This window comes from Pelodiscus sinensis, chromosome 10 (assembly GCF_052426305.1).
Source record: "Pelodiscus sinensis isolate ZL-2025 chromosome 10, ASM5242630v1, whole genome shotgun sequence".
NCBI lineage: Eukaryota > Metazoa > Chordata > Testudines > Trionychidae > Pelodiscus > Pelodiscus sinensis.
In genome coordinates this window covers 22,976,779-23,002,808 of record NC_143061.1, presented here as the reverse complement: position 1 = coordinate 23,002,808, position 26,030 = coordinate 22,976,779, and the positions used below count along the sequence as shown (strand labels likewise).

Genomic DNA, 26,030 nt, shown 5'->3' with positions numbered 1-26,030 from the left:
GGATACCACGGCTGTCTCGGCCATGCCGGAGCTATTAAGATGACCGTCGCTCGCTCGAGCATTATCTTCTCGAGAGCTCGCGGTATTAGGACCGTCGGGGGAAACGCGTAGAGGAGGGGTCCCGTCCAAGTCATTAGGAGAGCATCGCCCAGAGACCCTCTTCCGATCCCCCCTCTGGAACAGAACTGGGGACACTTGGCATTCTGCGTCGTGGCAAACAGGTCTAGTTTCGGAGTTCCCCATTTGCGAAAGATGTGTCGAAGAACGTCTGCCCTCATTTCCCACTCGTGATCTACTGGGAATTGTCTGCTTAACGAGTCCGCAATAACATTGCTGATGCCAGGTAAGTACGATGCCATGATGGTTACATCGTTCCTTATGCACCAGTTCCACAACCGCACTGCCTCCGCACAAAGGGAACGAGATTTGGCACCCCCTTGCCGGTTTATGTAGTACATCGCCGCTACATTGTCTGTGAGTATCCTGACCGCGGCATGCCTTATGCGTGGAAGAAAATGCTTGCATGCCAGGAAAATGGCCCGCAACTCTAGGAGATTGATGTGGTATGTGCTCTCTATGGTGGACCATTTGCCCTGAACGCGATCGCTGTCCATGTGCGCTCCCCAGCCTATGAGAGATGCATCTGTTGTTATGAGCATAGAAGGCTGAGGACGACGGAACGGAACCCCGGAGAGGAGCGTCTCCGTGCGTTTCCACCAGCGTAGAGAGTCGTGAACGTGAGGCGGTGGAATAACTGCCTTGCGGATGCTGTCTTTCTGAGGCAAGTATACCTTCCGTAACCAGTGCTGAAGGTCCCTGAAGTGGAGTCTGGCGTGAGGAACCACGAAAGTGGTGGAAGCCATGTGGCCCAGGAGGCGGAGGCATGTATGCACAGACACAGTCGGAGCAATATCCAGGACTCTTATCAGATTCTGTATGGCCTGAAATCTGTCTAAAGGTAAGTATGCCCTTTCCGTGACCGAGTCTAGTACTGCGCCTATGAACTTTATAGTTTGCGTCGGGACAGTGGTCGACTTCTGCTCGTTTAATATCAGGCCGAGCGAATCGAACGTGTTTCTGGCCAACGAAACCATTTGTACGGTCTCCTGGTGCGTTGGGGCCTTTATGAGGCAGTCGTCCAAGTAGGGGAATATAAGGACGTGCTGCCGTCGTAGGTATGCTGCAACTACCGCCAGCGTTTTCGAGAAGACTCTGGGAGCTGCCGCTAGACCGAAGGGAAGAACTCTGTATTGGAAATGGTCGTTGAGCATTGCAAAGCGTAGAAAGCGTCTGTGTGCCGGGTGAATTGTAATGTGAAAATATGCGTCCTGCAAGTCGAGGGCCGCAAACCAATCGCCGCGAGTCAGAGACGGAATTATTGTTGCTAATGTCACCATCTTGAAACGCATTTTTCTCAGATAACGATTGAGAAGTCGCAAGTCGAGAATCGGTCTCCATCCTCCTGACTTCTTTTCTGTCAGAAAGTAACGGGAATAAAACCCTTTCCCCCAGAACTCTCTCGGGACTCTTTCTATGGCTCCTATGGCGAGCAAGCGTAGGACCTCCTGTCGCAAAAGAGTTTCGTGAGAGGGGTCCCTGAAAAGGGACGGGGTTGGTGGGTGGGAAGGGGGAATTGAAGTAAAGGGAATGGTGAAACCCGATTTCACTATGTCCAATACCCATTTGTCGGTGGTTATCGCGGCCCAACGATGATAATAGGGCCGAAGACGATGATGGAAGATGGGAGAGGTATTGGTAGTACTTGCGGTCGCGATTGGTACGATTGCGCCCTCGACAGACCCGTCAAACCTGTTGTTTGGTCTGCGGATGATTGTTTGCCCTGGAAGGTTGCGGGCGCCGGCGTTGTGGCCTCTGTTTGGATCGGGTGTGGTCAAACGGGCGGGGTTGTTGCCTCTGAAATTGAAAATCGTATCGCCTCTGGTATGGGAAGAATCTCCGACGGCGGAACGGTGGGACGTACATGCCCAGCATACGAAGGGTCGTCCGGGAGTCCTTCCCGGTGTGAAGTAGTTCGTCCGTTTTGTCCGCAAACAATTTTAATTTGTCGAACGGGAGGTCTTCAACTTTCGCCTGAAGGTCTCTCGGAGCACCCGCCGCCGCCAGCCATGAAGCTCTACGCATGGATATTGCAGTGGCTATAGATCTCGCAGCCGTGTCCGCAACATCCATGGCTATCTGGAGACTGGCACGAGAGCAAGCGTATCCTTCCTGCACCACCGCGCGCAGAATGGCTTTATCCTCCTCGGAGGCATTCTGGGCCAGACCCGATAGCTTGGCTATGTTGTCAAACCCATGATTGGACAGTAGCGCTGCATAATTGGCAATGCGAAGAAGAAGGGTAGAGGATGAGTAGACCTTTCTACCAAATATGTCCAATTTCTTCGCTTCTTTCTCCGCTGTCGCATTCCTCGCCTGCGGGTTCTTAGCTCGATTCAGGGCTGCGTCCACTATCAATGAGTTCGGTTGGGGATGAGTAAAAAGAAACTCTAAGCCCTTAGAAGGTACAAAATATCTCTTCTCTACCCGTTTGGATGTGGGCGGGACAGAGGCCGGGGTGTGCCATATTTCTGAGGCTGGTTCAAGGATCGCCTCGTCAATCGGGAGCGCTGCTCTGGACTGTTGTTTGGGATGCAGGTTTTTAAGCAATTTGTAGTGCTTCATCTGAACGTCAGTCGCATGAACGTTCTGCGTGTCAGCTACCCGCTTAAACAGATCTTGGAACTCTCGACTGTCGTCCGGGGGTGAATCGTTCCCTTGAAACACCGCTTCGTCCGGAGAGGATGAGGCCACGTCCTGTGGAGATATCGCGTGTGAGGGGGCATCCTCATCTGAAATCTGGCCCTCCTCGGGATCCGATATCTGAGGAGGCGGCGAGGGAGCAGCCGCCCGAATTTTTGGGGTTTGAACCGAGCGTTGCGGGGAACCCACTGGTGACTGGTGCTCGTGCTGCGAGGTACGGCAGCGACAGGAATGAGGTGACCGAGACCTTGAGTAGGCATATGGGGAATAGTCCGGCTCTCGACGATGATAAGAGTAATCGGGAGACGGTCTCCTAGATGAATAGGGAACGCTGTACCTGCTTCCATATGACCTCGAAGGTGAGCGGGATGGTGAGCGAGATATAGGAGATCGCATCCCGAAGTGTGGAATGGGATGTCTGTAAACATGCGTGTAGTGCGGCCTCGAGTAGTGGTATGGAGAACGCGAGGCGTGATAGTACCGCGATTCCCTTGGCACATGATATCGCGGGGGGGAGGGAGACGGTGCCGGCGAGAACTTTGGAGATGGCGAAGGAGACGATCTTCGAGGAAGCGACTTTCTTTGAGCCTTCGTCGGTACCGGACCTTTATCAGGAGAGCGTCTGGAGACGCGATCGTCATCGTCTGAGAGTAGTATAGGAGAATGCGGTACCGACACTGATGGGGAGGGAAGCTGACTCTCCGGTGCCTTAGGGGAAACCGGGGTACTACGGACCACCGGTTCCGTAAACCCTTCCTTAAGCGCATGCGGTGCCGCCCCCGACACCGAGGCATGGCTGTCGCTCGGCACCGCGTCAGGTGCCGTAGGCGTTAGGCGCGTCGGTGCCGTCTGGTTTGTCGATGCCGATGGTTGAGCCGGTGCCGACTGCGGTGCCGTGGCATGTTTCCGCACCGGTGGTGCCGAGGTCTTATGGTCGGCCGGGTCTATAGGGTGCCGTTCTCGACTCATCGGTGCCGATTGCTGCCTGGTAGAGCTGGCGACAGTGGACGGTGCCGGCGCTGAAGACGAGCGCCCCACTGATTTCCCTCTGTCCCGCCTGTGTTTCGCGGGTTTATACCCCACTCCAGAGGTACCCGGTTGGTCACCCTCGCTGATTCTAGATCGAGGGGCCGCGGCCAGAGAGCGCGCTGGGGAGACTCGCTTAGACTTCTTTTGAGTCGACCCCAGGCATGGTGGAGACGTCTTCTCAAGAGTTCGGGAAGACTCCCGTTGAGGCGCTTCAGAGGGCTGTAAAGCCTTATCAAACAAGATAAGCTTCAGCCTCATGTCTCTGTCTTTACGTGCCCTGGCCGTTAACTTCGAACAATGGGCACATTTTCCCGGCACATGGGACTCTCCCAAGCAGCGTATGCACGCGTCGTGGCCATCTGACGCTGGCATGGGGTCCTTGCAACGAATACATTTCTTAAACCCCGGAGAGCCGGGCATGATATATATCTATATATTTACAACAATAACGAATAGTAGAGAGAAAAAACCCGTAACTAACTATCTACTGAACTTCGAAATTTTTTTTTTTTTTTTTTTTTTTTTTTTTAAACGAACAAACGACTAACTAACTAACTAATTAACAATAAACTGTGGAAAAACTTGTAATAATTTTAACGTTTATCTCTTAAGGATCTGTCTCTGAGGAGAGAATCTGAAGTCCGTCAGCAACCTAGGACGGTTGAAAGGAACTGGCGGGGGGGCCGGACCGCGTGACTGAGGAAACCGCGCGAAGCCTGCCGCGCATGCGCGGTCCGGCCAGTTACGGCTACGAAAAGCCTCCGATCAGCGGCGCCGGGACGAGCCCGACACCTAGAGTGGAGCACCCACGGGGACCACTCGAAGAAGAACCTATTTTTTCCAAGAAAGCTAGGACTTCCAACACCAGTGCCCACTCAAGCACCTTGCCCAGGAAGGGAATATTAGTAACTGGATGATAGTTATTCAAATCGCATAGGTCCAGGGAAGACTTCTTATGGAACAGTTTTATCACCACCTCTTTCAAGATGGTGGTAACCATCCCAGATCTAAAAGAAGCATTAATAATCCCCTGGACTTAACCAGTCATCCCTTTCCAGCTTGATTTAATAAGCCACGAAGGGCAGGGTCAAGCAAGCACATGGTCAGTTGCATTCCTCCAAGTACCTTGTCCGCATTCTCGGTCTACAAAAGCTGAAACTGATCCAAAGAAAAAGCAACTAAGTGGAACACTCAACACATTCCATACCCCGCTTATATGACAGCCAGAGTCCAAATCAAACTGGAAAAGACAATCTTATCTGCAAAGTGCTTTGCAAACAAATCACAGTGGATTGCCGAGGACTCCTCCATCTCATTACGAGGGCCAAACTATAAGAGGCCACATATCACTCGAAACAATTCTTCTGGATGGCACTGTGCTGATGTAACGCAAATAGTAAAGTAGCTTTTCTTTGCTGTCAGCACTGCTACAGTATAGGCTCACAATTTGGCTCTAACCCACAATCAATTGGATTCGGCTCAAATTCTCCTCCAGTGGCACTCTAGTTGTCGCACAGACCATTTCGCCATCTACAACTCCCCAGAAAACCAGGGAGTAAACTTGGCTCAACTAGTCCAAAAAGAGCGCTTAGGAGCAATCATGTCAAATGCCTGGAATACCTCAAAGTTCCATATATCGGCCAGGGCATCGACAGAACCACTAGCCATAATGGCCAAACTGTCCCCAGGGGCCTCAGGACACCCTCCAGATCCATCAGTCTCCGAGGGTGGACCATCTTAATTGGCCTCTCGCCTCTGTGGAGGGGAAGGTCAGCAAACACTCTAAACTTAACTAGGTAGTGACTGGTCCATGACAAAGGGAGTGTAACCACATCCCTTATCCCGAGCTCTCTATCACCCTTAGTCCAAAAGACCAGATCAAGAGTATTGGGAGCAGTTATTTCTTGGGATAATCCCAAGGTCATCATGGTGGCCATAAAGTCTTCAGCCAAACCAGACAGGACAGCCTCAGCATGAACATTAAAGTCCCCGAAGACCAAAAGCCGCAGGGTCATCAGTGCCACATCTGAGACCACTTTCGCCAGCTCAAGCAGAGCATCTGCTGTGCAGTGAGGTTGTCAGTACACCAGCAGAACACCCAACCTATCCTGGCCACCGAACACCAGGTACGGACACTCAAATCTAGCACTTTGTTATACCAGGGCCCAGTCCAGTGAGATGGTATCCCAATAGATAATTGCTACCCCCTCCCCAACCATCAAGCTGAGGCTAATGCTGGACCAAGAACTCAGTGGGCAAAATTGCAAAAGGTCTATGCCTCCCTCCACTCCTAGCCAGGTCTCAAATCATACAGGCCAGGTTGGCCTCTTCATCCAGGATTAAATCCTGGAGGATAGTTGTTTTGTGGGATACCGACCTGGCATTCAACAACACTGGCAGCCTGATGGTCAGCTGTTAAGATTCCCAGGGTCATTAAGGCTGGGAGCAGGACTGGAATGAGGAACAGTCCATAACTGTCTAAACCTTGTTCCCCTCAGCTGGTCCGTTCTGATCCCACTGCCATATCTCCCCCTGCCCATCACAACTCCCACTATGCCATCTGACCCCTCCTTCTTAGCCACCCCGCCCGTGCCATGCCACATAACGAGAAAAATAAGTCACAACACACACACCCCTTCCTTGACCTTCAGTACGGGCAGGTAGGCGGAACCTTCTTTCACCAAGAACTCTCCCCTGCTCTCACCAGGCACTGAATAAGCCACCACACAAACAACAAATGTGCTGCTCTCACCAGCACACACACACACACACACACACACACACACACACACACACACACACACACACAAAATTAAACGATATCCCGGCCCCCCACCCCACACCAATTACCACCACAGTATACACCCTCGCCCTTGGTCTGCCCCAAAGGGCAACTCCCTTTGTCCCACCTCTTTGGGGTGACCCACCAGCAATGGCCTGCCATAATGGTGGCCTCCTGGGTTTAAGCCTGCCCCTGGCAATGGCTGCAGGCAACATCTGCAGCTGAATGTTCTTAGTCCTAAAGGGGCAAGCTCTTACCCAGGAGGTGGTGCAGCAGTAGCAGCAACAGCATAGCAAAAGTTTTTCTTCAAAGGGGGGGCTGGGAGAGATGTTGGTCCTTACTCCCAGCCCTCAACCCTCTCTGCTCCTGTTTAACAGATGCTAGTTAGCGGAGGTAACCAGAGAGACACATTCAAATCAAGAACAAAAATTAAAAAGACTCGTTGTCAGTGAAAATAGGGGAAAACTGGTTGAAACACTGAAAATATAAGAAGGATCTTGTTCTCCTCCCACTTGCATCAGGTTTATATCAATGTAACTCTATCGATTTCCAAGGAGTTACTCTTAATTCACACTGCCATGAGTTAGTGGAGAATCAGACAATATTTAATCTGAAACAAAAATTGGACCTGGATTTTCTGGGCTATCTACCTTAATAAGCATCAGCTGTGAGAAAAGTCTCAGCTGGTAAGTGCTAAAATCAACTTAAGGGATTTAATTAGCAAATCCATCACAAGCAGTATAAATAACTAGTTTATAGATGCTGTGAACAGCTGATTGCTCAGTCAGCACTAGCATTAACAGCACACATCTGTTCAAAAATTCTCTTCAGGACTGGAGATCACATTTGACAAACTGTTTTTACTAAAAGTGCACTATCCATAGACTCTGGCAATCAGGTTTTATGAAGGACTAACAAATATCAGCAGCACAACCATACATCAGAATGCAGCTAATTTAATTGAGGGCTATTGTAAATAACTGTCATGCTTTTCTGGGGTCTTAAAGACACTTAAGTGAAAGATCACTTGCATTAACTCCTAACCAAATAAAATTTATTAGCATATAAATGGGGTGTTACAGTAGGTAGGTGTTTACAAATTATTTATTCAGTAGTCAAAATATTCTGTTTAAAAAACAAACAGAAAAGATGGATTACATACTCTTTGGGCAGGGTCCAACTTTTGGGCATTGTGCAATGGGAAAAATAAAAATGTGGGAAAGAGAAAAATAGAGAGGATGAAGGGTATAACCACTTTAAATAGTTCCCCATGCTTGTTTCTGACACATCCTGAGGGCCCCACAATGGATACATCTTCCCTAAAGAAGTAACCCAGGTTCTTACCCTGGTGATGTCCCTAACCCTCCTACTATCCATGCACAAAAACATGTGACACAGGTTTGGTGATGATTTACGCCTGGGTTAGCTGGCCAGGCTAGATGTATAGGTAGGTTTGAGCTGAGGTTCCGCTTAAACCCAGGCTAGTAACCTGCCCACTTTGCAGTGAGAACACAGGCTAATGAAGCACAAGTTCTGACAGTCCTCCAGTGCTTTCCCACAATTAGGGTACGTCTAAACTACATGGCTCCGTCGATAGAACCATGTAGATTTGTTTGTTCGGCAAAGGGAAATGAAGCCACGATTTAAATAATCGCGGCTTCATTTAAATTTAAATGGCTGCCCTGCTCTGCCGATACGTTGTTTGTCGGCAGATCGGGGCAGTCTAGATGCTCCCCTGCCGACATGAAAGCCCTTTATCGACCTCCCCGGTAAACCTCATCCTACGAGGCATAACGGGGAGGTCGATAAAGGGCTTTAAGGTCAGCGCAGGAGCATCCAGACTAGTGCGCTGAGCCGACAAACAGCTGATCAGCTGTTTGTCGGCTCAACGCCGCAGCCATTTAAATTTAAATGAAGCTGCGATTATTTAAATCACGGCTTCATATCCCTTTGCCGATCAGCCTAATCTATATGGCTCCATCGATGGAGCCATGTAGTTTAGACATACTCTTACATATGAACCATATTTTCTTACCCTTTACCTACTCTCTTCTTCTCCAGAAGAAGTCACCTTCCAGTGTCTATAGTGTTTATAGGGTTGACAGATGATTTCAACAAAAATACCGGACACACTTGACATTACATCACAATCTACATTACATCTTATTTAGAAAATACCAGACATTTATATTTTCTCATTTATATTTTCTCAATTTGTTTCCCGAACAGAAAGCTCAAATACTGGACTGTCCGGTTCAAAACCCAACACCGGGCAACCCTAAGCGTTTAACCCCCATATAGCATGTGCCTGACTACATTTCTACTATGCTTTCACAGCACCCAAACAGGAATGCCATCCAAGCAATCTGCTTATTAGAGTGCTTCCAGCTGGCCAGAAGTTGATACCAAGGAACTAGTGGATCACCAAGGACATTGTGTAATGTTGGTAAAAACCAACATGGGGGGGACGGACAAATGTACTTGAAATTAATATTGCATCTCCAAGAAGCTATCAGAGGGGAGGTTTCTCTAGATCAGCGTTTCTCAACCTTTTCAATACGACGGATTAGGTTGCTGTGTTCTTAAACTGTATCAGGGAAATCTCAGGGCCTGGTGCCGGTCCACGGATTGGTTGCTAAGAAATACTGCTCTAGAGAGCAGAAAGAAAAACCAAAGTCCTAAAGACTGTGTACAGGAGAAACAAACATCACAACCACCAATCCGATAAAATACTAACAGGCATGTTCTATAGTGAGTTTGACCAGGTGCTCTGCACTTGAGCCCCTTTTTCCTGCTCATTGGGATTTTGGGACTAGAGAAGCAAGTGGGATCAGAGAGGCTGACTGTTTTAGGGCTCAGTTAGGACAATTTCAGGCTGGAGTCACAGGACCTCTCTGGGGAGGAGACTGGGGGAGCAGAACAGAGAGGATGCAGAAGAATCATTGTAGCTGGGTAAGATTTAAGATCAGCCATACTGCTTAGGGATATTAACGTGCATTCGTGTACATGGTTAACTGGTAAGTCTGGATTCACTGATTAACTTGCACAGTTACATGCTCTCCCCTCTGCTGCTGTCTCTATATCCCGCGGAGCTGTCTGCTCGTCCTCGATGCATCTCACAGAGAGGCAGAGGTGCAGGGGGGAAAGGGTGGCAGATGGGAGCCGGTCTGTGCCTGGAGCCGATTTTTAAACCTGTATCAGAGGCAGCAGTGCCAAGTGACAGGGGCCTCCCTGAGAGGGGGACCAAGAGCACACTGACTGCTGGCCCTGTCCCCAAGGGGAGCACTGAGTAACTACGTAACTGCAAGAATTGTTGTGGTTACACAATTATTAAAATAAATGATTTCTAACATCCCTAGCCTAGGCTATGCCAGTACATGCTGAAGTTACCCAGCTGATCGCAGCATAGACAGTTCTGGAGTTGTTCTTCCATTGAAAGTATTGTTTATTCCTAAGATCAGAATTTTTGGACAGCTAGGAACCTGAACTGCTAGTGTACAAATGCTCAGTGAGAAAATAAATCTCAGATGTGACTCATTTCATTTAGCTAGCCATAGTGAAAGGGGATTAGAAGGGAAAAAAGTTGATAAAATAGACTAAAAAGCACAATTTGTAAAGCAAAGAACTCTGTACAGGAGAGCAGCTGGCTTGCAAGCTAAGGTGTCAGCAGCTGCAATAAGATCGTTATCTGTTTCCTTCACAACAATTGGGTATCAGTTCAGATAAATGTGCAGAAAGGGATTGGTAGAAATGTGGAGATTCAGCAATCACCTTTTTGCAGTAATGGGCTCCAGGTGTGTGGACTGAGAGATAACTCACCCTTATTATTATTTATTTTGTGGTAGTACCTAGAAGTCCCAATCCATAATGAGGACCCCGTGCACTAAGCACCGTTCAAACCTATAATAGAAAAAGTACTTAAAATGTTGGCATATGATGAAATAATAGGTAGTTAACCCAGACGGGGAGGTATCAATGGGGCAGACAAGTTAACAGAAATGCCATCAATAAAAATAAAAATAACCAGCTGACAATCTAGCTATTACCTCAGACAATTATAATATTTCCAATTATGTTTGAAGAGTGTGTGCGTGCATGCAAACTCATGCACACACAAAGGGCTTACTACAGAGATGCCTTTTACCTACCAATGATTTAAAAATCACTGCTAAGATCTGGTCTGCCTGACACTTTTTTTTAGGGGAAAATTACATCACGCAACTTTCAATATTTTCTGTCATCATCTGATGTTAGGGAGAAATCGAGCATCTGGAGTTCCATAGAATGACAGACGACATACTGAAATTTCAAAAGCCTTCAGGGGAGGGGTTATCAATTTTTTTAAACTAACCTGATAGGAGGGGGGAGGGGAAGCCAGCACAGGAGAAGAGAGTATCAAAAGAATCCTACTATCAGTGTTTGACTATTTTCTGAAAACATACTCAAAAATGTAGTGCCATGATGCCTTAGTAGTATCCTAAGCTTTTATTTGTACAAAATAGATATTGACTGTCCCAGACATTTATAGATGCAGTAAATATTAGAAAGAGGATTAGCATTCAGTAAGGCTACAAAGGAAAAAAATACCCTTGAACAAAATTAACCCAACTGTAGCTAGTCAAGAATACCATTTTTTACACTAAGGGATTTAAAGATTATGAGAGGATTTGAGCCCATCTGTCACATCTGGCCTGGTTTCATTCTGCAAAGTTTTCTTAGTTAAACTTCACTAAAAAAGCCTGTCAAAATATGAATATATGACTATTTTTAGATTATCTCATTTTATATGCTGGCTTTGACACACTGATTTCCTAAAGGCAAAGATTTACAAGAAGAGTTAATAGGAATGTGGACTTCATTGAAGCTGCAAATTATTAATACAGCATGCTATGGGAAAAAATGCAAATTCTACATATGATAAACCCAAAATCATTTAGCAGGATCTTTTCCAAACATGGTTGTACTTGGCACCTAACTGCTTAAAAAGATTTTAATTCTACAAGGAGCAAAACAGCAGAAGTCATAGGCAGGAAGTAATAACTAATACAAACAGATATTTAAACCATCTATCTTAGTTGTTTTATTTAAAAACTTCTATAACTATGCCATAAAAAAACAATAACAAAACCAATGGTCTGGTAGCACTTTATAGACTAACAAAACATGTAGATGGTATCATGAGTTTTCGTGGGCACAGCCCACTTCAGATGACCAGAGTTTTCCAAGGAGTTTACTGGACTCCTGTAAAGGAAGAGGAGCCAGAAATGTACTTGCCCCTCAGCAGCAAGCTGAAGTTCCACACAAATCCAGTTTAACTTTAGAGATGGCTGATAAAATTGCTCCCAACATAAGAATGACAGCCAATATTTATTTACTCCACAGAAAGTACTAATTTAGATGCTCATCTAGCTTTTTTGTCTTTGGATTAGTGTAACAACATTAAGGATAGAGCCTTGTTAATGCCAATTTCCAAAGTGAAGTTTCAGTGTAGCAGGTACTTCATATTTTTAAACTTTTCAATATCTCTGGCTGACACTTAAAGCCCCAGCTGCTTCTGATTACTGATGTTAAGAACTGCAGAGTCAGCCACAAGATACATTTGCTGACATCTGTAAAAGGGCACAACTATACTTTCAAGTGAAATTATAACAATCCGTTCTATTTTAAATTACTGTGTTTTGTTGCCCAATTCCTGCATTGCATATATACTGGAAATGGGTTTGACCTTCTTATTACATTAAAAGGCATCTGACATGGCAAAAATACTGCACATTTTTTCTTTTATGCACTATAGGAGAAGATGGTGCTGACAATACAATTGCAGTATCATTGAACAGCTGAAGGACTTGGAATTATGAACACCTGCCACAATTATTTAAGTATACACATTTTGCACCATACTTGTAATCAGATCTCACTTCAGGAACAGGTAAAATAATTTACTTCTTTTGTAGTAAACAAGTGACTTGATTAGAATGCTAAACCATCTCCAGCTCAATGTTTTAACCATTAGAGGTATTTCTTCCTGACTATGGTTCTAAGTATTGGCTCCTGATTTACAGTGTGCTGCTCTAGATCAGAGATGGCCAACTCGTTCTGGACAAAGAGACAAAATAGCAGGGGGTACAGCACCAAGAGCTGGGGCAAAACTGTTGAGCCAAACTCCCCCCCTCCTCCGAGTTGTTGAGCAAGGACTGCCCCTTTAAGAAATGTGTTTACAGGCTTTTTGGCCACATCAGGCTCCCGCTGGCCACCACCATCTTGAAGACACTATTTTTAATGGCTGCACTGAACAGCTCCCCTGCCCCAGTGAGCACAGGGAGCCGGGGGCCATTTTCAGGGGTGGCTTCGTGAGCCGCACTTTCGGGGACGAAGAGCCTCATGCAGCTCACGAGCTACAGGTTGGTCACCCCTGCTCTAGGTATTATTTTTAAAATGCATTATATGTGAAGAGACTTTTCTAACTTAGTTATGTATATAGTTACTCTGTGTGACAGCTTCATTTCAGCATTTAAACCCCCAAATATTTGCACTATGCGGTTTCCATTGCACAAACACATATTTGCAGTAAGGGAAAACTAGGGGGTTGCGCCCCCTTCTTGTTGCACTTGCCAAGCCCTTGTTGCAGGGGTTAGGCAACCCCGGCTCTCCCCCTGGCCACAGGGGAGGGTCGGGCTGTGGCCGTGCCAGCCAGGGTCCTATCCTCCTTCCCTCGCTCTCTCTGCCAGCCTGGGCCCTTTCTCCCTCCCCCCCCTGCCTCCTCCAGCCCATTACTTTCTGTCCCTCTTCACCTCCATCATGCAGGCTCTGCCACTGGCACAACAGAGTGGCTGTTTTTAAAACACCGGCAGCCGCCTGAACCTGATCCAGCATGTCACAGTCCCACGGCCCAGCGGGAGCCTCCATCAGGCTTTCTGCCTGCCTGGCCTCTGTACAATGTGTTCGGCTGCAGGGGCCATGTGCTCTCTGTGCATAGGGTTTCCAGGTGTCCGGTACTCACCTGGACAGTTCGGTATTTTCACCTCCTGTCTGGTAAAAAAATTCAGAGAATACTGGACACCTAAGATGTCCGGTATTTTCTGAATTTTTCTCCAGCCAGGAGGTGAAAATGCCGGGCACCTGGCAACCCTACAAATACTCAGTGCCCAGCCTCCCCCATCCCCAATGTCCCCAGCCCTCTGCTCTCATGCTTACCTGGTTCCGCAAGGCTGCCAGCACAAAATGGCTGCTGGCAAAAAGACCAAGGGGAAGCAATGACTCCCCTGGGTCTTAGTGCTCAACCTCTCCCCTGTTCCTATCCCTACACTCACTCTTAAAGGGGACATGCTGTTTTATTTTATTTTAATTTTTTTTTTTTGCTTAATAAGTTTTGGGAGTCCTTTTTTTTTTTGGCTCAACAACTTTGGTCTCCCCCCCTTTTTTTTCTTCAACAGAATTTTTTCCTGGTTTTTTTTTTTTTTTTGGTGGGGGGGGGGGGAGGTGGGTGTCCGGTATTTTTGTTTCAACCATCTGGCAACCCTAGCATGTGCTGTGCTTGCAGTGCAGGCAGTCTGTAGAGGCTCCTCTCAAAGGGCATGCAGAGAGCACATGGCCCCCACAGTCATGTGCTTTAAATAGAATGCAGGGGCACGGCAGGCAAGGGTCCTGCTGGGCTGCTAGCTGGGTGTCGCCTAAGGTAAGTGCCTCTTAGACAGGTCCTGCACCTGGCACCTCACCCCCCCTCCCACACCTCAACTCCTTGCATCAGGTCACAAGCCAAACCCTCTGCACCCCCTCCTGCAACCCTGTTCCAGGTCACAACCTCCTCCCATTCCCTACACCCCTCCTAAATCCCACTTCCAGGTTGGAATCCTCTTCTGCACCCATACCTCCTCTCAGATCTTGCACTCCAATTCTCTGCCCCAGGTCACAACCCTTCCTTCATCCAAACTCCTTTCCAGCCCCCAAGACTCCTTCTGCACCTGAATCTCCTACCCTGAGCTCTGCACCAAATCTTCATTGCAGACCCCACACCTCCTCCATTAATATCATGGATGTGTGCAGCCCTTGACCACTTACCAAATTCTTGGTGTGGCCCCCCCTAAAAATTATTGCCCACCCCTGTTCTAGAATGCAAAACATTTACAGCAAAGGGTTTTGGGCAGGTACCCTTGCTGAGGGTTGTGGTTCTACTGTTTCATTGGCTGCTCTATCAAGCTATGTAAGAAAGACCAATAAATCAGTTTAGGTAGACATATCACTCTATGTATGATGTTAGTTAAGTTGAAATAGCTATATAATGCCATCCAGTAGAGGAGATCAAAGTCACCATAAGAAGGGTAACTTGAAATCAAGAACATATAGATAACAGAATCCTAAAACCCACTATTGATAAACACTGAACATATGAATATCTCCAAATTCCTATGGCAGCCTGATCTAAGACACCCACATTTTATTTATAGTCATTCATATACTAATTAGACATTTTACATAGCAACAAGAGCCAAAAATTCAAAAAGCCACGGAAATAAAAAATAATCCTAATTAATTTCCCAAGCATGCCCATCTAAACTAAAACACTGAAGAGCCTAAACATTATTGTTATGCCACAAACGTAACAATATAGAATATATGTTAAATAGCTTTGTTCATATAGGATGGCAAGTTGCTGCAAGCAAGGATATTTTTGTGTGAATCTTTTGTATCTATGCTTTTATAAAAAATCAAACAAGTATTAAAAATTATTGTACATAGACCTGTGTGAAAGAGTCTGCAACTTATTTCTTTCCTCACTGAAATGGAGATCGAGGAAAATATACCAGGAAGTCTGCTATTCTTCATTGTTTAACAGACTGCATTTATTAGCATGTGTAAAAGCATTCTGTTTAGAATTTAAATTGGTCTGCATAAACATGCTTGATTAGTATTATGTAAGTTGTAAATAGTTATTGAGAATATTTTATTTTAAATGACATATTATTTACTAATGATGCCATCTAATTATATTTGGGCCTGTAGAAACATATGGTATATTTTTAACAAACACACACGTGGAAACAACATGTTGAATGAAATCAACCCATACAAAATCTGCAACACAAAATTGTATTATACACAAAAGTGCATACAAAGTTCCTAATTCTGCAACTGCATCATTATGGGCAGATCCTAAGCAAAATCCAAATGATATCAACAGAACTCTGTACAGATGAAAAGGCCCAACCTTACAGATTCAACTGTAGGATCAGGGTCTTTTAAAATATTTGTATGTTGATACATACACACCTTCCACTATTTTAATACTAAAACAAATAAGAGCCCATGATATTTGATTCCTTGCTTGTGCAGTAGCATCATTATTGATGGCAGACTAATAATATCAGTTAATGACTGCTGAAACAGAGTTTAATTAAGAGTTAAATAAGATTGTTTTGGATAGCTTACAAAAAAGAAGGTATACAGTTTGGTAAGAAAAATTGGAAGATCAGAGGACTGGATAATATCCTCAGGACCTATCCTCAAATTCCTGGATTAAGATTATAGTTCCAGAGGGTAGGGCTCACAGAGCAAGGGCGAGGGTTCCAGAATGTAGGGCTCCACAGGGTTAGGTTAGGATTCCAAAGATTAAGACTCTTTGGATCAGGATTAGGTTACCAGAGTTTCAGGTTCCCATAGTAGGGTAAGAGTTCTCAAGGGTCCCACACCAGCATTAGAATTCCATAAAATAGGGACCCTAGCTAGAGTTAGGATTCAAGAGGGTAGAACCCCCCCCCCCCCAATAGCATTAGAGTTCCAAAGGTCAGTTAGGTTAGATTTCCAGGGAGTAGAAGTCTCTTGTCAAGGGTTCCAGAGGCTAAGTCTCCCTGGGGCAGAGTTAAGTCTATCGGAGGGTAGAGAAGGATGACTGGACTAGATTCATGGTGCACACTCATGACTATTTTTGAATGTCAGCTTCTGTGTATCAGCATGTGAATGCTGTACACAGTTTCCCAAGACGGGAACGTATTAGAAGTCTGGATCTTAGAAAACGGAGTGCCTCACCAATTGGATTAAGACAAAAACCTAGTAAATAATAACAAACATTAAACAACAAACAATCAAGATGTGCAAATGTCACAAGTGAAGAACCACACAATTGCATCACTATAAACTTATGTCTTCTGACATCCCATTACCTCTCTGCTATCCTCCCTTGTCAAGTAACATACAATTTAGACTGTGCAGTCCTCAGGACGGAGTTCATGCCTTTCTACTTTATTCTGGAAAACACTTAACACATCTCTGGTAATGTAAAATAAATATAATATAATAATAAGCAAAATGTAGTATCAATGTCAGATTTTGGGCTTAAAGTTTAGGAACATTTGCATTACTAGTGCAGAAGGCAGTAGAGACAGACTGATCTGAACTTTGCTACAAGGAAGCAAATTTTGGAGACACTGTAAAAGTTAAGAGTAAATAAATCAACATCAATACATTATAAAGGACAAAACCATCATTAGCAAAACAGCTGTTCTCCTGGCCACTTGGTATCCGACCTTTGGATTGGGGTATTTTCTTGATTTTAGAAGAAGAAATATGTTAGGAATCACTTCATATCTTTGAAGCCGAAGTTTAAATTTTCGAACACACCCACTACCAACTTAAAGTAGGGATGTAAAATCCTATTTAATTAGTTAACTGGATAAACATTATGTTTAACTGGTTAACCAATTAAATGGGGGCAGTCAGGGGGCTGGAGCTTCCCCCACTCCAGCAAGACTGGAGAGCCCTTGCCTGTGGAATGCCAGGCCAGGCTGGGCCTGCTGCAGACTGCGGCTGCTTTGGGGGGCTTGCGGGGGCCCTGCAGGACTGGAGCAGCCTCCTGCCTGTGGTGGGTAAGGAGCTGCTCCAGCCCACCAAGGTAACTTGCAAGGGTTATTGCTTAACCATTCACATTCTTAACTTAAAAACAATTAAAGATTGGAGGAAAGTTGACCCATTTTTTCCATTAGTTGCAAAATAGAAAGAAGAATAAATATACCTGCTTCATCATAGGATACAGTCAATTTTTCCAGCATTTCTCGGTCAATTGACAGAATTTGCTGTTCCAGGATGGTTTGGTAAGACAACACACTATTCTCTTTGTCTTTCTCATAGTCTTGAAGATGTTGTTTCAGGACTTCAGGCAGGCGGGACTTCACATATTCTGCTGCTGACTATTGGGAAAAGAAGCAAATGTGTGGTTAGCTTTTAAAGATATCCAGAAGAGGTTGCACTATCTACATTCCCCTACTCTCTATCCTCTCCTCAAAATCTTTTTAAATATAATCATTAGAGTTACTTTGATACATTTCTTCATAATGCAATCATAAAAAAAAGGGAAATTAGTTAGGATAACATCCACACTTAGCACTTCCCCCAGAATGCCAAAAGCATGAGTCAGGCTCCTAAACATCATGATATTTTAATATTAAATATTAAACAATGCTTTTTGGTTTGACTTATTTTTGAGCTTATCCTGCCAACTTCCAATATGAAATGACTACTATTGTTGCTAACTTCCACAAATTTATTTCAAGTAATATGACTTTTGCTCCTGGTGAGAATGCAAATGAGATCAGGATTCCATGGTGCTAGGAAGGGATGCGAACAAGGTAATCGATTACCCAGTAAGCATCTTCCTTACCTTTCCGGATGATGCTTACTGGGTATAGCTTAAGCAGTACCCAGGAGAAGTCCATGGTGGTTGAGACCTGGCCCCCCTTTGTGGGAGAGGGGATTGGGATCTGCCTCTCCTTCATGGGGGGGAAGGGGGAGGAAGCTGGTGGCCAGCAGCCCCAAGTGCATGGGGGGTGGGGCTGGCAGACCTAAGCGCTTGGGGGGGGGGGAGGGGGAGAGCAGCAGCACCAAGAGCGGGATTTCTCTTAATCAGTTAACTAAGTAAACTGATTAACAGGGATTTTACATCCCCAGTAGGCACTACATACTGAGTAAGAGACAGTCTCTAACCCAAAGAACTTAAAATCCTGTGGAAAGTGGTGAGTTTGTGACATATGATATGCCTACACACCAAAGAACCACCTATGTCTGGCCCATGCCAGCTGAGTTGGACTTGCAAAGCTGCTCCTTTGCCATGTAGCCTATTGGACTCAGGCTGGATCCTGGGCTCTGGACCCAGTGAAGTCCCAGCTCAAACCCAGAAACCTACACAGCAATGCATAGTCCTGCAGCCTGAGAGCCACAACTGCATGTCAGCTGGCACAAGCCAGCCACAGGTTTTCTTTGCTTTGTGAACATATCCAGAGGGGTGGAACTAGGATCCACTAAACTAAGCACCTAGAAAGGCCATCAAACATGGCTTAGATTATAACATTGTTTAACCTCTGCTATTACTAATATGCAGATAGTGAATCTGGGGCCTTGGGAAGTAAAAGCATGAGTCTCTACTACCTGAATTATGGTACTGGGTGTATCAGCATGACTGCAACAGCAATCATAAAACTTTGTATGTACTCTAGCCACCAGAGGGTGACCCAGAACCATATTCAATTAAGGTGGATTTCTAAATCACACACTTTTTGCAGGTTCTTTCCAAAAGGCAGTGGCCTACATTACATATATATTTAGTGCCTGGACTATCTTTTTTGTTTTGTGTTTGTAAAATGCCTAATAAAATGGTTCATGGCTGAGGTTCCTTGGGGCTAAATTAATACAAATAATAAATAAACAATAGCACCAAGTTTATAGTGTAACACTTGGAGTCAGTAATTCAGTTACTATTATCAATGCTTGACCAGTCAGTTAGAACAACAGCTAAATTTGCTAATGTGTGTACACACACACACACACACACACACACACACACACACACAATTTAAAATATAACATATCTCACAATAAATAAGTAGTGTCTTACACGACCTTAAAGAACCTTCAAATCACACAAGGCAATCACTTTTCGCACTGCTGAAATGCACTCAGCTCTGGGAAGGATGGTAGTAGTAGCTGATTAATAGCAGCCAAGAACACTATACAACAAAAAGCACAAAAGAATACTACAGAATGCCCAATCAATGCCGAAAAGATACAGATCATGACAAGGTGTCATGGTTGTACCAGACTTTGAGATAAATTTGATGACTGTGTATCCACATCACTAAAATCACTGTCAATAGTAAACTAACAGGTATTCTTATCGCTCTTATAATTTATCCTCTCACAACTACAGGGGGTTCCATCAAATGAAGAATGAGATACTGTGGTGTTCAGTGGAGGGGAAGGTTGCTCTGATACTCTGTTCTATGGAGAGGATAGCTTTCTCTTTTCTAGTGCTGGAAACTTTTATGAACACCAGCCAAACAGCAAATCCTTCTCCTCTTTAGGACTGTGATTTTTGCGCCTTTCATACCAACACAGCTGGAAAGGAAAGACAAGGTCAGCTCCTAGGCAATGCAGTATGGGAAGGAGGTGGACAGACCATGGTGGGGAAAGAACAACTTAGGAACTATTTAGAAAAGCTAAACACATACAAATCCATGGGCCCAGATGTAATGCATCCGAGGGACTGAGAGAGTTGGCAAACATCATTGCGGAGCCTTTGGCTATTACCTTTGAAAACTCGTGGATATCGGGAGAGATCCCGGATGATTGGAAAAAGGCAAATGTAGTGCCCATCTTTAAAAAAGGGAAGAAGGATAATCTAGGGAACTACAGACCAGTCAGCCTTACCTCAGTCCTTGGAAAAATCATGGAGGGGATCCTCAAGAAATCCATTTTGAAGCACTTAGAAGAGGGCAAAGTGATCAGGAATAGTCAACATGGATTCATGAAGGTCAAGTCATGCCTGACCAATCTGGTTAGCTTCTATGATGAGGTAACTGGCTCTGTGGATATGGGAAAATCTGTGGATGTGATATACCTTGACGTTAGCAAAGCTTTTGATACGGTCTCCCACAATATTCTTGCCAGCAAGTTAAGGGAATGTGGATTGGATAAATGGACTGTAAGATGGATAGAAAGCTGGATAGACTGTTGGGCCCAGCGGGTAGTAATCAAGGGCTTGATGTCGATCAGTTTCTAGCGGAGTGCCCCAAGGTTCGGTTCTAGGACCGGTTTTGTTCAATATCTTTATTAATGACGTGGATGAGGGGATGGATTGCACCCTCAGCAAGTTCACAGATGACATTAAGCTGGGGGAGAGGTAGATACACTGGAGGGCAGGGATAGGGTCCAGAGAGACCTGGACAGATTAGAGAATTGGGCCGAAAGAAATCTGATGAGATTCAACAAGGATAAGTGTAGAGTCCTGCACTTGGGACGGAAGACTCCCAAGCATTGTTACAAGCTGGGGACCGAATGGCTAAGTAGCAGTTCTGCAGAAAAGGACTTGGGGATTACAGTGGATGAGAAGCTGGATATGAGTCAACAGTGTGCCCTTGTAGTCAAGAAGGCTAATGGCATATTAGGGTGCATTAGGAGAGGCATTGCCAGCAGATCTAGTTTGTGATTATTCCCATTTATTCGGCTCTGGTGAGGCCACATCTGGAGTATTGTATCCAGTTCTGGGTCCTTCACTATAGAAAGGATGTGGACGCATTGGAAAGGGTCCAGTGGAGGGCGACCAAAATGATTGGGGGCTGAAGCGCATGACCTATGAGGAGAAAGTGAGGGATTTGGGTTTGTTTAGTCTGCAGAAGAGAAGAGTGAGGGGGGATTTGATAGCAGCCTTCAACTTCCTGAAGGGAGGTTCCAAAGAGGATGGAGAAAGGCTGTTCACAGTAGTGATGGATGGCAGAACAAAAAGCAATGGTCTCAAATTACGGTGGGAGAGGTCTAGGTTGGATATTAGGAAAAAACTATTTCACTAGGAGGGTGGTGAAGCACTGCAATGGGTTACTTAGGGAGGTGGTGGAATCTCCATCCCTTGAGGTTTTTAAGTCTCGGCTTGACAGAGCCCTGGCTGGGTTGATTTAGTTGGGATTGGTTCTGCCTTGGGCAGGGGGCTGGATTTGATGAGCTCCTGAGGTCTCTTCCAGCAAAGGCCATTGCTGAGTACTTGACCTTCCTTGAAAGTATTAAAAGAGATGAAACAAATATTTTGGGCCCGAGACTCACCAGAAGTTTTCTCTTTAGTTCTGCACATAAGTACTTCTCAGGTTTATAGTTAGTATCCTTAAATTAGTTGGTGATTAAACTACACCTTAAAATATCATTGAAGTTGAGTTAAATTTGTCTGGAAGCTAGGCAGTGCAGAATAAAATAATCCAATGAACTGTAAAAGATCTCATTACATGAGTACAACATATTTAATGCTAGGTTTTAATAATCATTTTCTCATAGTTCTGGGAAGCCAAAAGATACACCATAAAGTAATTAGCATTTCCCTATCTTGTCAAGTTCAGGCATTTACATTTAATTCTTCCTTTATATTTTCTTTAAAGATATTTTTGTCTTATCCTATTGAGACAATTCTAAAAGGAAGGATACAAGTAGATGAACTTTGGCAAGAAATCCCTTTTGACAACATATATACATATTACACAGTAAATTTATAATTTATCAAGATGATTGTACAGCTCCTTTACAACTTGCCAACCTGTGATCAACCATTTCAGTACGTCTCATTATAATCCGAAGAGAACAGAATATTTCAGCACTTATTCTTAAACTGGGTACATTTTTTCTGAAAGGTACAGGAAAAATTATGTGATTTCTATTTTCAAACATATGTTAAGAAACCACTGTCATGCTGAGGTCTTATATTTAAGAGGCAAGAATTTAGACCGTTCTTAAACCTTCTGAAGCCAAAAAAAGGCACACAGATACTACTTGGTTATTTAAATAAGCAATGACATGCACATATGAAATACTACTTATAGGATGACTGTGACGGGGCGCGCCGCCCCCTCCCCACCGATGTCGGCCCGCCCCGCACCAAGCCCGCGGTTGCCCTGACACTCCTGGGCACCACCCGGAGGGTGGGGCAGAGTTGCAGGGCCTGCTCCGCCGCCGCAGCCCAGCTGACGAGCGGCACAGTGGAGGCGGGGCTGACGGCGGAGCGGGAACGCACGGAGGGGGAGGAGCCAACCGACGCGGCGCCGGACGTCATCAGGGCCGGACGTCGGCGCGGTTTTTAAAAAGAGGCCCGGGGGAGCAAGGGGGGAGGCAGGAGAACAGAGGAGGCCGGAAAGGAACAGGGAGTGAGAGGGCGGGACGGAGGAAGGAGGAAATAGCGGAGGAGGACGAGGGGAGAGACACAACACAGAAGGGGTGGGGGTGAGGGCAGCACGAGCCCGTGAGGGGGCCTCGGGGTAATTGAAAGATTGAGAGGGGGTAGAAAGCAGCCCAGGGCAGGTGAACCCGGCGGGCTGGGGTGCTACAGAGAAGCACCGCCACAGTGGAGCCGGTGGCCACGCGCCTGTCCTTAGGGCCCTGGGCTGGGGTCCGGGAGAGAGGGTGGGCCCGGACCCCCCTACCCCGCCGAGACGGAGGACCGGCAACCGGAGGCTTACCGGGGAACCCGAGCCAACGGGTAGCAGGACTGGGCTCCCACGTTACAATGACCTAAAACAAAATCTGAAGGGGAGACTGAAGTAGAAATTGAAACTTGGTTAAAAAAAATCTCTGCAATCTCTCATGTACAATACAGTTTTCTTAAAGAAGAAGATGAAAAACATAAAATCATGCAGCCATTACCTAATTACATCTATGGTAGTCATAAAAATAAATAAATATGATAGATAATCTCTACAGATTTCAAAAATAAAAATCAATTCAACTGTGACCAGAATAAAAAATGATTTCGATGTTACTAAGTACCTGCTGTGGATCTGATGTAATGCTTCAAGTGACAAAGTATCTTAATAGATGAAAAATAACATCTACATGGAACCATAAATGAATAGGTTAGATGACATGGATGCAAGTACCAGAATATATAGATGATACACAGTTCTTCCCATCCTTCCTCACACAAATGGCTGAACATGAACAAAACAAGAGGTGACACTGATGGGTAGAGAAAAGCATTTTGAAGAGCATGTAAACACTGCACGCACATTCTCTTTTGTCTGAAAGTACATATTCACAATTGATCAATTCAGTCTATAGTCCAAGACAGGGGTGGGCAATAATTTTTGACAGGAGGGCCACTCCAAGAATTTGCTAAGTGGTCAAGGGCCGCACTCTTCCAGGAGAAGGTGTGAGGTCTGTAATGGAGGTTGAGTGCAGAAGGGAGCTTGGGGTAAGAGACTGGGGTGCAGGAATGGGTGTGGAATCTGAGAGAATTTGAATGAAGGAAGGGATTGTGGCCTGGGATGGAGGAGGGGGTGTAGGGTCTGGGATTGGATTTTGATCTAGGGCAGAAGTACGGGGGGGTACGGGGGAGGAGGCAGGAATTTGGATTGTGACTAGGGGTGGTGGATTGGGGTACAAGATCTGGGAGAGGTTATGGGTTCAGGCGCAGGGGTGCAGAGGTTTGGATTACAGGGGGTAGGGCTGCAGGAGGGAGCAGAGGTTTGGGGATTGGGTGCCAGAGGCAAGCTCTGGTGGGAGACACTTACTTAGTCAGCTCCTAGCCAGCAGCTCAGCTGGTTCCTAAGCCAGGGTCCTTGCCTTCCATGTCTCTGTACTGGCTACAAGGGCCATGTGTGTCTGACTCTGAATGCTATGAGCCTGGAGAGGGGAAGGGTACTTTACCTGCTGACTGTCCTGTGAAAAGGCAGCTTCCATTGGCTGGAAACTGGTCAATGGGAGCTGCAATATTTTGCTGGGTGTAGGTGCAGTGTGGAAAACCTCTTTCTTCTTACCCTGGTCTGGAAGTATTCCGATAGCTGCTCTGATTATCTGGGGATGGGGCAGACAAGGAGTCTGGCGGAGGCTCCTGCGAGTCAGATTTGGCAGGTTGGTGGGCTGGATTTTGCCCACTCAGATCTAAGAGTACTCTTGTTTCATAGCTGATGCTGAGTTCTCAAAGCATCCATGAACATTTGTGCCGATGCCATGGGTGCTCCAGGTATCGAGCACCCATGGGGGAAAACTAGTGGGTGCTAATGCTAAGCACTAACTGGCAGCCCCCCAACAGCTGCCTTCCACCCCACAAGACTTCCTGCCTACCAGCAGGCCTCACAGATTGGTGCTTTCCCCTCCTTCTTCACACCTCCCGCCCAATGCGATCAGCTATTCCACAGCATTTGGGAAGCTCAGGAGGGAAGAGCAAGGATGTGGCGCACTTGGGGGAAAGGATAGAACTGGGCAGGAAGAGGTGGGACGAGAATAGAGAGGGGGCAGGAAGAGGTGGTGGGAGGTGGAACCTTGGGAGAAGGGATGGAGTGGGGGCAGGACCTGGAAAGAGCCAGGGATTAAGCTTCCCTGGAACTTTTGAAAGTTGTCGCCTATGTCCAGGAGGAACACTTTCTGCCATCTCCAATTGGCTAGGAGACTCCATCCCATCCTGGAAGATGAAGACCTGACCTCATTTATTCTTGATCTTCATCTCCTCTCACCTGGACTAATGTGATATAACTTGGCATGAAGCCTTGAGAACTTCGGAAATGACAATTAGTACAGCACATCACCTCAGCAACACAGGCTCCTGCAAACACATCAGCCCTGTCCTCTGTCCTCTACACTGTTCTCCCACAGAATTTCAAATCAAGTTCAAGACTTCCAAGCATTCAATGTCGTGGGCTCAGGCATCTAAAAGACTGTCTTAAGCTCCGTGACAATGACTTTGATCTGGCACCTTAAGTGTAAAGCTGATCTGTGCAGGAGACAGAATTTTCTCTGGAATTGGTTGTGACATTATCCAAGGTACAATCTTGACTGATGTATAGTTCTGTCCCTTCAATCCTCCAACCTGGGGTGTGTTTTACACTGTTTTGTTGTGAGAGCCACTGCTTCCCTGGTCTGTTCACACAAACCCTATGTGGCATGTAAGTTACTCATAGTTCTATTGTATGAGTGCAATAAGCTAGCCACTTCTGATGCCACTGCAGACCAACCCCAGCAAATTCCCAGTCCCAGATTTTCCTCCAGAAACATGAAACATATACTGCCCAGCTCTCTCCTGGGTAATACAAACTCATATAAAGTCCTTCATTTTATTAGCAGAAAAGGATATGTACAAATCCTGTTATCCCAAACAAAGTTTCCCAAACACTTTAATTCAAACATACCAGTGTAGATAAAACAATAAAACAAGTTTATTAGCAAAAATAAATACATACATCAATAAATAAATCAGAATTAGCTACAATAAAAGTAAAATGCTTAACTTAACAAGCTACGTGAATTCAAACCAAAGTCTTTCTAACCCCATGTTTCAAAAGTCTTACTGGATGAGTTTCTTTCAGTCAGGACCCCTCCCCAAGTCCAATGATGCTTCCTTAGCTTCTCACTGTTGTTGATGCCATGAGTAACACTGTGAGTCTGTCATGGAAGTCACAGATTCTGCAAAAGAGGGTCACCACATCCCCTGTCCCTCCGAGCAACGTCA

At 45.6% G+C, this 26,030-nt stretch overlaps 1 protein-coding gene across 3 annotated transcripts in view; it reads right to left on the bottom strand.

The window, feature by feature from the left end:
• The window catches only part of PPM1L (protein phosphatase, Mg2+/Mn2+ dependent 1L), a 204,420-nt gene that overhangs the window by 51,311 nt on the left and 127,079 nt on the right, over positions 1–26,030 (bottom strand). For all 3 annotated transcript variants that reach the window (XM_089780789.1, XM_089780790.1, XM_075937854.2), the window contains one exon: positions 17,577–17,747. In XM_089780789.1, coding sequence (XP_089636915.1) covers positions 17,577–17,747 — 171 coding nt within the window. The remainder of the gene's footprint in view (positions 1–17,576; positions 17,748–26,030) is intronic.